The following is a 12,788-nucleotide window of genomic DNA, read 5'->3' on the forward strand; positions in this document are numbered from 1 at the left end:
GACACCAATTGTAGCATCTAGAAGAAGTGCACACCAAGTCTGACGCTCTTTTTAAACTTTTATTGAGCAACCTATACTAACACAGCTCAACGTATGTCGTTCCTTCCACACGCATGACTATCCTCACTCCTCATTTTGCAACTCAAGAACACAACATCAATTTCATCAGGTCGTTACACTATATATTCTTTAAACACAGCAACCTGTGCAGTCCATGTCTTGTTGAAAACACGCCATTCGTCATCAACTTTCCTTTTTTAGCGTCTCGGGGATAACCAGGCATCACTTGTCGCTGTGTGCCTTCACTCACAGGTTACACACGGACATACGCCCATAAATAACACTTTTCAAAATAAAAGCAGCACAGTTGTAATGCACGCACGACATAGATGTTTTTTAAAATTTATTTTGTAATTTGTGATTGCCGCTGTTCACTCACAATCGCGCACAAGCATACGTCCACACGGAAGTAATACAAATAACGCTTTTCAAAACAAAAGCAGCACCGTTGTATTGCACACTCGAAATAGATACTTTTTTAAATGTATTTTGTAATTTATGATTGGCCTCACGCGGGCCGGACAGGGACATACAAAGGGCCGGATGCGGCCCGCGGGCCGCAGAATGCCCAGGTCTGCCCTATAAGATGAAGGCAATTGCATTTTATTGATATTTGAAATGTATTCAATGTTTATCAATAAATATCTAAATATACTAAATGTAGAAAAGGGAATAAATATTCAAAATAAGATCATTAAATGAAATCTAGTTTGGTTACGCCATCATGAGCGCAACACAAGGTTATAAAAGTGTCAACTACAATTCTAAATAAGATGTCAAAAGCAAACTGAAATCAAATACACACAGCTTGAAGATTGATCAATACCTATTTAAATTTAGTAATACATAAATATGATGATTTATCAAAATATAAAAGAAATATACCTGAACAGAACGTTCATGATGGTTACACCAAAAAGTAACGCTATGAATCGCGTTTTTCCAAGTTTTTGCTGCATTTGTATGCCATTTCCAAGCATCTCCTTTTTATTATCGTTGATTTTAAAATGTCAAACTAATGCATAATATGTATGCATGCCCTAATAAACAAAAAAAAGTCATATTCATTTTGATTGTTACATTTTGAAGCACATTTGTGCAGGTGGGTGCGAATGTACCCATTACCAGAGCTGTCGAAGAGGCTGAACAGTTTGAAGTTGGAACGGTTTGAATCGGGTGAAAAATGTGGAAGGTAGAGAGCACCAAAATCTGGAGAAGAAGAAAAAAAGGTTTAAATAACTTTGCAGCATTCACACAATGCGTGTCATAAACATGACTTTGACATTCAAACATCAACACATCATAATCTCAAATCTATATACAATAGTTGTCAGCTGTGTTAGCAGTATTTCACTTCACACTTCTTCAGACGTGTTCTTTTCAGTTTTACACCACAAAAGTAACAATGGGCAACGTTAAGTCTCAATTATGACGTCATCAAAACCCACGCATGCGCCTTTTCTTCAACGTCGGCGAGTTAAGCAGGCGACATATTAGGACATTTGAATAGCGCTTGAAACAACTCAGAATACCTCCTGAGTGTTGTTAGCGTGTATGTAAAACAACATAGCAAGTTATCTTCGTTGTCGAACATCATTTAGATTCGTAGCGTACCCGAAGAAGACAAATAAGGACGTTTCTTCCATGGCGGCGCAGCTCCTACTGCTGGCCTCTGCAGGCATCACTAATCGATCACCAGGTACACGAGAGCTCGATCAAAACACACATCTTTACTGTATTAGAACTATTTTTACATGACTTAGAATATGTCAATACTTCTTCAGACATGTTATTTTCAGTTTTACCCCACAAAAGTAACAACAATGAGCAACATTTAGTCAAATCACAGCTCCGACTCGCACCATTATGACGTCATCAAAACACGCATGCGCCGTTTGTTCAACAAATTAGGACATTTAAAATGTCGCTTGAAACAGTTCAGAATACGTTCCGAATGTTGTTGGCGTTTATGTAAAAACAACCCAGCAAGTCCTCTACGAGTCTACGATGTCGAAACATTATTTAGATTCGTAGCGTACCCGAAGAAGACAAATAAAGACGCTTCCATGGCGGCACAGCTCCTGCTCCTGGCCTCTGCAGGCACCACTAATCGATCACCGTGTACATGACAGTTCGATCAAAACACACATCTTTACTGTATTTGAACTATTTTTACATCAAGTGTAATTTGTCAATATTTCACATTACATGTTTTTATTGACTGTTTAAGAGCCTTAAATGAGTTAAGTCTATATATCAAAATGTCCCTTAAATTGTGTGTTTTTGTGTCTGTACTGTCCAATCATATAAATACATGACCTTATTTAGTTAATAATAATAACATGCTAGCACGCTAACATTAAAATGCTAACTATTTTTGCAAATTTCACACTTTTTTTTCTCGAATTCCACAGCCATAAAACTCATATTTTTTAATTTTTTTTCATTTCATTTATTTATTTATTTCAGGCAATGGCATACAAAAATACTAATAATAATTAAAAAAAAGTACAAAGATGACAACACATAATAATATAAATTAATATAGTGCAAAAGGTAAGGTATAGTATGTAATGCATGATTGTCCAGTTTTGCCTGAAAGGGAGTAGGAAGAAGAAAACTTACTTATTATTATACAAACCCCGTTTCCATATGAGTTGGGAAATTGTGTTAGATGTAAATATAAACGGAATACAATGATTTGCAAATCCTTTTCAACCCATATTCAGTTGAATATGCTACATAGACAACATATTTGATGTTCAAACTGATAAACATTTTTTTTTGTGCAAATAATCATTAACTTTAGAATTTGAGGCCAGCAACTCGTGACAAAGAAGTTGGGAAAGGTGGCAATAAATACTGATAACGTTGAGGAATGCTCATCAAACACTTATTTGGAACATTCCACAGGTGAACAGGCAAATTGGGAACCGGTGGGTGCCATGATTGGGTATAAAAGTAGATTCCATGAAATGCTCAGTCATTCACAAACAAGGATGGGGCGAGGGTCACCACTTTGTCAACAAATGTGTGAGCAAATTGTTGAACAGTTTAAGAAAAACCTTTCTCAACCAGCTATTGTAAGGAATTTAGGGATTTCACCATCTACGGTCCGTAATATCATCAAAGGGTTCAGAGAATCTGGAGAAATCACTGCACGTAAGCAGCTAAGCCCGTGACCTTCGATCCCTCAGGCTGTACTGCATCAACAAGCGACATCGGTGTGTAAAGGATATCACCACATGGGCTCAGGAACACTTCAGAAACCCACTGTCAGTAACTACAGTTGGTCGCTACATCTGTAAGTGCAAGTTAAAACTCTCCTATGCAAGGCGAAAACCGTTTATCAACAACACCCAGAAACGCCGTCGGCTTCGCTGGACCTGAGCTCATCTAAGATGGACTGATACAAAGTGGAAAAGTGTTCCGTGGTCTGACGAGTCCACATTTCAAATTGTTTTTGGAAACTGTGGACGTCGTGTCCTCCGGACCAAAGAGGAAAAGAACCATCCGGATTGTTATAGGCGCAAAGTGTAAAAGCCAGCATGTGTGATGGTATGGGGGTGTATTAGTGCCCAAGACACGGGTAACTTACACATCTGTGAAGGCGCCATTAATGCTGAAAGGTACATACAGGTTTTGGAGCAACGTTACCATGGACGCCCCTGCTTATTTCAGCAAGACAATGCCAAGCCACGTGTTACATCAACGTGGCTTCATAGTAAAAGAGTGCGGGTACTAGACTGGCCTGCCTGTAGTCCAGACCTGTCTCCCATTGAAAATGTGTGGCGCATTATGAAGCCTAAAATAGCACAAGGGAGACCCCCGGACTGTTGAACAACTTAAGCTGTACATCAAGCAAGAATGGGAAAGAATTCCACCCGAGAAGCTTCAAAAATGTGTCTCCTCAGTTCCCAAACGTTTACTGTGTGTTGTTAAAAGGAAAGGCCATGTAACACAGTGGTGAACATGCCCTCTCCCAACTACTTTGGCACGTGTTGCAGCCATGAAATTCTAAGTTAATTATTATTTGCAAAAAAAAAAAAAAGTTGATGAGTTTGAACATCAAATATGTTGTCTTTGTAGTGCATTCAATTGAATATGGGTTGAAAAGGATTTGCAAATCATTGTATTCTGTTTATATTTACATCTAACACAATTTCCCAACTCATATGGAAACAGGGTTTGTATATACATTAGAAATACTTTATTATTTACATTTGGTTATTTACAATCCGGGGAGGTGGGATGTGGAGGGGGGAGGGTGTTAGTCTAGGGTTGAAGTTGCCTGGAGGTGTTGTTTTAGTGCGGTTTTGAAGGAGGATAGAGAAGCACTTTCTTTTACACCTGTTGGGAGTGCATTTCACATTGATGTGGCATAGAAGGAGAATGAGTTTAGACCTTTGTTAGATCGGAATCTGGGTTTAACGTGGTTAGTGGAGCTCCCCCTGGTGTTGTGGTTATGGCGGTCATTTACGTTAAGGAAGTAGTTTGACATGTACTTCGGTATCAGGGAGGTGTAGCGGATTTTATAGACTAGGCTCAGTGCAAGTTGTTTTACTCTGTCCTCCACCCTGAGCTAACCGTTAGCATGTTTATGTTAGCATGATAGCATGATATCATTAAAGTGCTTGCTTTTTGAGCTAATTTTGCAACCATTTACCCTAGAGTCATATAACTCGGTATGTTACACTTGTTAACTGATAACATGCTAACATTAGCATGATAATTTTTGAGCAAAATTTGCCACCGTTTACTCCAGAGTCATATAATTTGGTATGTGACACCCGTTAAGTGTTAGCATGCTAGCAAGCTAATATTAGCATGCTAACTTTTTTCCCCTTATGTTTCCTCTACTTCCGCAGCCATACACCTTACAGCCATGTTACTTGATATGTGTGATAGCATGCCATCGTTTGCACACATGCTAAGTGTTAGCATTTTTAATGTGCCCATGCTAACGTTTCAGGCTAGCTCTGTAGCTCGTTTTGTACAGCTACACCTAAAACTCACGGATTCGGACACTCGGCGCCATCTTCAAAGTACGGGAATTTTCTAGTTAATAATAAAATGCAAGACATGTGATATCAAGCCATTGTGGACTAATATTTTTTTTGTGTCGCACCACTGATACCGCTTGAGAAATATGACATTTAAATGTCACGCTTTAAGCCCTAATTTGGGATTAATGGGACATGTCTTTAATGATTGATGATTTCATGTGTTTGAAATGATTATTTTCATTTGTGCATCAGAGACCAGAATGTCTATGAGGTCAATGTGTGTGTTTTTTTTTACGAAAGCTTTTTCCGCCACTTAATGTGTGTAATGCTCCAGCGCCCCCCGCGACCCCAAAGGGATTAAGCGGTAGAAAATGGATGGATGGATGGATGGATGTATTTTGTGATCTATTTTTTTTACATTAAATTATGCTGACAATTTCATAGAAAAAAAAATGTGAGTAAAATGCTTAGTAAAAAAATGAGTTTATAAAAACTCAGTGCAGAAAATAGTTGTGGAATTATTCCTTGCTTAAAAACTCAGGACCAACTTCCGGTATAAAAAAAACAACAAAAACAAAACGTGTCACGTGACTTCAAATTTGAGACCTCATTGGCTGGTTCTGAGACACCATCGATTACCTCCTCCTTAATTTACCGAAATAGCTCTTGAGTTTTGAAGCAACATATTTTACGGCATTACATTTTTACACACTGATTTTTTAATAACTGAATTTTAAAACACTCAGTTTTAACAAACTGAATTTTTATACACACGCATTTTGCTCACTAATTTGTGTTCAGTTAAATTGTCAGCATAATTTTTTTAATCAGTTCACAAAATTCCAATGCAAAAAATTCAGTTCCATAAATTCTGTGTAAAAAAACTTGGGTAATAAATACACAAATTAACCTGAATTCTCAATTCGTCTTCCCTTTCATGAGAGCGAAGCCTGGCAACAATTGCATATTGCCTGTTCTGCCCTCACTATACGTGTTGAGGTTATACAGCTTGGCAGACAGCTAACAAACAATCCAAGACGTCTAATAAAGTTCCAAAGCAGATTAATCCATTTAGGCTCTTTATTGTTGTTGATCTTGCTTTGTCTTTTCCTATCTTTACTTTTGTCTTGCACTGGACTGTTATTTATTTATTTTTTTTAACTGAAATACACATAATGACAAATGTATAAGCTATGTGATTCAATTAACATACTGAAATGTATTACACAATATGTAAATATTAGCTTTACAATACTTCTGAGTGTTGAAACTATTTCGATGGTGGAAATACACGACTGGCAGCCATTTTAAGTCCTCAAAACATGCATTGAAACAGTGCACAAAAATCTTACTATCAAATTGAAACACTTTCCAACTTAATATTGAGTTACATAAACAAGTTAAACAGTTTACTTACAGACTTATCTTTTCCAAGGCTTATAGGAGCTAACACAACTTGTCTACTTCTCAATTGTCTCATGAACTGAACTGACTCGCCAACCCGGAAGTGGCCAGACTAATGACGCGTAGTATTTTCATATCACCACAAGGTGTCAGTAAGAGTCTACAATCAAATGGGCATAACATTGCGTCCCACAGGGCATTTCCTGTGGGAAGGGATTCTTTCTCAGGGATTTGAATAAAGAACCAACTCTTTTTCTTTACTATAGTGGTCTCGATAACGGGTACCGGTTCTCAAAAAGGGATTTGAGTCCAAGGACTCGGTTCTTTTCTTATCGAACAACCGGGAAAACCGGTTTCAAGCATCATCCCTACCTGCTACCCTGGTCCGGAAAAGTCAGTTTGCATCCCGGGAGAACAATCCTCGCAGTAAGTTGCGAAAACCATGTCATGACACGAATAAGTGTTTGATGCGCATTCCTCAACGTTCTCAGTCTTTTTTGCCACTTGTGCCAGCTTTTTTTTTAAAAACATGTTGCAGGCATCAAATTCCAAATGAGCTAATAGTTTTCCAGTTGGAACATTAAATATCTTGTCTTTGCAGTTTATTCAATTGAATATAGGTTGAAAAAGATTAGCAAATTATTGTATTCTGTTTTTATTTACCATTCACACAACGTGACAACTTCACTGGTTTTGTAGATCAAAAACGTCTATTTCATTTTGAAGTGTCCTTTTCTGCTTCCAACCAGATCCGTACGTGAAAGTGTCGCTTATATGCGACGGCCGGCGTCTGAAGAAGAAGAAGACGAGCATCAAGAAGAACACTTTGAATCCCACCTACAACGAGGCCATCATCTTCGACATCCCGCCTGACAGCATGGACCACGTCAGCCTGCACATCTCCGTCATGGACTACGACTTGTACGGGAACACACAAAACGGCCTCCGATTAGCAGGACTCGTCGGGAATATTTCGAGAGCCGTCATTTGACGCGACGGTGGTCTTCTCCCGCAGGGTCGGTCACAACGAGGTCATCGGCGTGATGCGGGTGGGCTGCAAGGCCGAGGGTCTGGGCAGGGACCACTGGAACGAAATGTTGGCTTACCCTCGCAAACCCATCGCACACTGGCACCCCCTGCTGGAGTCCAAGAAGTCGGAGAAGGAGGTGAGCGCATTCCTCGCATTAAAAGTCCCCCCAAAAACTGGGAGTCACATGCAAATTGTTACTTTTTAATAACTAAACGTCATCTAAGACATCTAAACCTTTTCATTTAAATGTGCAATTTTAATAACAATGAGAAGGATACAATAGCTCACCGGCGTCACAATGTAAACAAACGCCATGGGTGGATCTACACCTGACATCTACTGTAATGATACCAAGTAGAGGAGCGTATACAGTCGATACTACTATGATTACATCGATATTTTTTCGTTTAAATGTATATTATGTTCATAAACTCAGCAAATACGTCCCTGGACACATGAGAACTTTGAATATGACCAATGTATGATCCTGTAACTACTTGGTATCGGGTCGATACCTAAATTTGTGGTATCATCCAAAACTAGGGATGTCCGATAATGGCTTTTTGCCGATATCCGATATTCCAATATTGTCGAACTCTTAATTACCGATACCGATTTCAACCGATACCGATATATACAGTCGTGGAATTAACACATTATTATGCCTAATTTGGACAACCAGGTATGGTGAAGATGAGGTCCTTTTTAAAAAAAAAAAGATAAAATAAGATAAATAAATTAAAAACATTTTCTTGACTAAAAAAGAAAGTAAAACAATATAAAAACAGTTACATAGAAACTAGTAATGAATGAAAATGAGTAAAATTAACTGTTAAAGGTTAGTACTATTAGTGGACCAGCAGCACGCACAATCATGTGTGCTTACGGACTGTATCCCTTGCAGACTGTATTGATATATATTGATATATAATGTAGGAACCAGAATATTAATAACAGAAAGAAACAACCCTTTTGTGTGAATGAGTGTAAATGGGGTAGGGAGGTTTTTTGGGTTGGTGTACTAATTGTAAGTGTATCTTGTGTTTTTTATGTTGATTTAATAAAATAAAAAAATAACAATTTTTTTTTAAAAAACGATACCGATAATAAAAAAATCGATACCGATAATTTCCGATATTACATTTTAACGCATATATCGGACATCTCTAATATATATATATATATTTATTAAAAAAATTTAAATTAAATCAACATAAAAAACACAATATATACATTATATATCAATATAGATCAATACAGTCTGCAGGGATACAGTCCGTAAGCACACATGATTGTATTTCTTTATGACAAAAAAACCCCCAAAAAAACAAACATAACCGCCCCGGTCCGTGGGACAAATTTTCAAGCGTTGACCGGTCCGCAGCTACAAAAAGGTTGGGGACCACTGACATAGCTCACCGGCGTCACAATGTAAACAAATGCCATGGGTGTATCTACACCTGACATCTACTGTAATGATACCAAGTGGAGGAGCGTATCTAGTCGATACTACTATGATTACATCGATATTTTTTCGTTTAAAAAAATGTATATTATGTTCATAAACTCAGTAAATACGTCCCTGGACACATGAGAACTTTGAATATGACCAATGTATGATCCTGTAACTACTTGGTATCGGGTCGATACCTAAATTTGTGGTATCATCCAAAACTAGGGATGTCCAATAATGGCTTTTTGCCGATATCCGATATTCCAATATTGTCCAACTCTCTGTGTTTTTTATGTTGATTTAATAAAAAAAAAAAAAACTAAAAAAAAAAACGATACAGATAATAAAAAAATCGATACCGATAATTTCCGATATTACATTTTAACGCATATATCGGACATCTCTAATATATATATATATATTTATTAAAAAAAATTAAATTAAATCAACATAAAAAGCACAATATATACATTATATATCAATATAGATCAATACAGTCTGCAGGGATACAGTCCGTAAGCACACATGATTGTATTTCTTTATGACAAAAAAACCCCAAAAAAAACAAACATAACCGCCCCGGTCCGTGGGACAAATTTTCAAGCGTTGACCGGTCCGCAGCTACAAAAAGGTTGGGGACCACTGACATAGCTCACCGGCGTCACAATGTAAACAAATGCCATGGGTGTATCTACACCTGACATCTACTGTAATGATACCAAGTGGAGGAGCGTATCTAGTCGATACTACTATGATTACATCGATATTTTTTCGTTTAAAAAAATGTATATTATGTTCATAAACTCAGTAAATACGTCCCTGGACACATGAGAACTTTGAATATGACCAATGTATGATCCTGTAACTACTTGGTATCGGATCGATACCTAAATTTGTGGTATCATCCAAAACTAGGGATGTCCGATAATGGCTTTTTGCCGATATCCGATATTCCAATATTGTCCAACTCTTAATTACCGATACCGATATCAACCGATACCGATATATACAGTCGTGGAATTAACACATTATTATGCCTAATTTGGACAACCAGGTATGGTGAAGATAAGGTCCTTTTTTTAAAAAAAAAGATAAAATAAGATAAATAAATTAAAAATATTTTCTTGAATAAAAAAGAAAGTAAAACAATATAAAAACAGAAACTAGTAATGAATGAAAATGAGTAAAATTAACTGTTAAAGGTTAGTACTATTAGTGGACCAGCAGCACGCACAATCATGTGTGCTTACGGACTGTATCCCTTGCAGACTGTACTGATATATATTGATATATAATGTAGGAACCAGAATATTAATAACAGAAAGAAACAACCCTTTTGTGTGAATGAGTGTAAATGGGGTAGGGAGGTTTTTTGGGTTGGTGTACTAATTGTAAGTGTATCTTGTGTTTTTTATGTTGATTTAATAAAATAAAAAATTAAATAAATAAAAAACGATACCGATAATAAAAAAATCGATACCGATAATTTCCGATATTACATTTTAACGCATATATCGGACATCTCTAATATATATATATATATATTTATTTAAAAAAAAAAAAGAAATCAACATAAAAAACAAAATATTTACATTATATATCAATATAGATCAATACAGTCTGCAGGGATACAGTACGTAAGCACACATGATTGTATTTCTTTATGACAAAAAACAAAAAAAACAACAACAAAAAAAACATAACCGCCCCGGTCCGTGGGACAAATTTTCAAGCGTTGATCGGTCCGCAGCTACAAAAAGTTTGGGGACCACTGACATAGCTCACCGGCGTCACAATGTAAACAAATGCCATGGGTGGATCTACACCTGACATCCACTGTAATGATACCAAGTGGAGGAGCGTATCTAGTTGATACTACTATGATTACATCGATATTTTTTCGTTTAAAAAAAATTTATATTATGTTCATAAACTCAGTAAATACGTCCCTGGACACATGAGAACTTTGAATATGACCAATGTATGATCCTGTAACTACTTGGTATCGGATCGATACCTAAATTTGTGGTATCATCCAAAACTAGGGATGTCCGATAATGGCTTTTTGCCGATATCCGATATTCCAATATTGTCCAACTCTTAATTACCGATACCGATATCAACCGATACCGATATATACAGTCGTGGAATTAACACATTATTATGCCTAATTTGGACAACCAGGTATGGTGAAGATAAGGTCCTTTTTAAAAAAAAAAGATAAAATAAGATAAATAAATTAAAAACATTTTCTTGAATAAAAAAGAAAGTAAAACAATATAAAAACAGTTACATAGAAACTAGTAATGAATGAAAATGAGTAAAATTAACTGTTAAAGGTTAGTACTATTAGTGGACCAGCAGCACGCACAATCATGTGTGCTTACGGACTGTATCCCTTGCAGACTGTATTGATATATATTGATATATAATGTAGGAACCAGAATATTAATAACAGAAAGAAACAACCCTTTTGTGTGAATGAGTGTAAATGGGGGAGGGAGGTTTTTTGGGTTGGTGTACTAATTGTAAGTGTATCTTGTGTTTTTTATGTTGATTTAATAAAAAATAAAAAAATTAAAAAAACGATACCGATAATAAAAAAATCGATACCGATAATTTCCGATATTACATTTTAACGCATATATCGGACATCTCTAATATATATATATATATTTATTTAAAAAAATAAAATGAAATCAACATAAAAAACACAATATATACATTATATATCAATATAGATCAATACAGTCTGCAGGGATACAGTCCGTAAGCACACATAATTGTATTTCTTTATGACAAAAAACAAAACAAAACAAAAAAAAACAAAACATAACCCCTCCGGTCCGTGGGACAAATTTTCAAGCGTTGACCGGTCCGCAGCTACAAAAAGGTTGGGGACCACTGACATAGCTCACCGGCGTCACAATGTAAACAAATGCCATGGGTGTATCTACACCTGACATCTACTGTAATGATACCAAGTGGAGGAGCGTATCTAGTCGATGCTACTATGATTACATCGATATTTTTTCGTTTAAAAAAATGTATATTATGTTCATAAACTCAGTAAATACGTCCCTGGACACATGAGAACTTTGAATATGACCAATGTATGATCCTGTAACTACTTGGTATCGGATCGATACCTAAATTTGTGGTATCATCCAAAACTAGGGATGTCCGATAATGGCTTTTTGCCGATATCCGATATTCCAATATTGTCCAACTCTTAATTACCGATACCGATATCAACCGATACCGATATATACAGTCGTGGAATTAACACATTATTATGCCTAATTTGGACAACCAGGTATGGTGAAGATAAGGTCCTTTTTTTAAAAAAAAGATAAAATAAGATAAATAAATTAAAAACATTTTCTTGAATAAAAAAGAAAGTAAAACAATATAAAAACAGTTACATAGAAACTAGTAATGAATGAAAATGAGTAAAATTAACTGTTAAAGGTTAGTACTATTAGTGGACCAGCAGCATGCACAATCATGTGTGCTTACGGACTGTATCCCTTGCAGACTGTATTGATATATATTGATATATAATGTAGGAACCAGAATATTAATAACAGAAGGAAACAACCCTTTTGTGTGAATGAGTGTAAATGGGGGAGGGAGTTTTTTTGGGTTGGTGTACTAATTGTAAGTGTATCTTGTGTTTTTTATGTTGATTTAATAAAAAAAAACAAAAAAAAACGATACCGATAATAAAAAAATCGATACCGATCATTTCCGATATTACATTTTAACGCATATATCGGACATCTCTAATATATATATATATATTTATTAAAAAAAATAAAATTAAATCAACATA

The 12,788-nt window shown here is 36.1% G+C and overlaps 1 protein-coding gene across 1 annotated transcript in view; it reads left to right on the top strand.

The window, feature by feature from the left end:
• The window catches only part of syt6a (synaptotagmin VIa), a 105,121-nt gene that overhangs the window by 87,287 nt on the left and 5,046 nt on the right, over positions 1-12,788 (top strand). The window contains exons 5-6 of the mRNA XM_062052576.1: positions 7,220-7,391; positions 7,486-7,636. Of these exons, the coding sequence (XP_061908560.1) occupies positions 7,220-7,391; positions 7,486-7,636 (323 nt within the window). The remainder of the gene's footprint in view (positions 1-7,219; positions 7,392-7,485; positions 7,637-12,788) is intronic.

The sequence above is a fragment of the Entelurus aequoreus genome, linkage group LG07 (assembly GCF_033978785.1).
Source record: "Entelurus aequoreus isolate RoL-2023_Sb linkage group LG07, RoL_Eaeq_v1.1, whole genome shotgun sequence".
Taxonomy (NCBI): Eukaryota; Metazoa; Chordata; class Actinopteri; order Syngnathiformes; family Syngnathidae; genus Entelurus; species Entelurus aequoreus.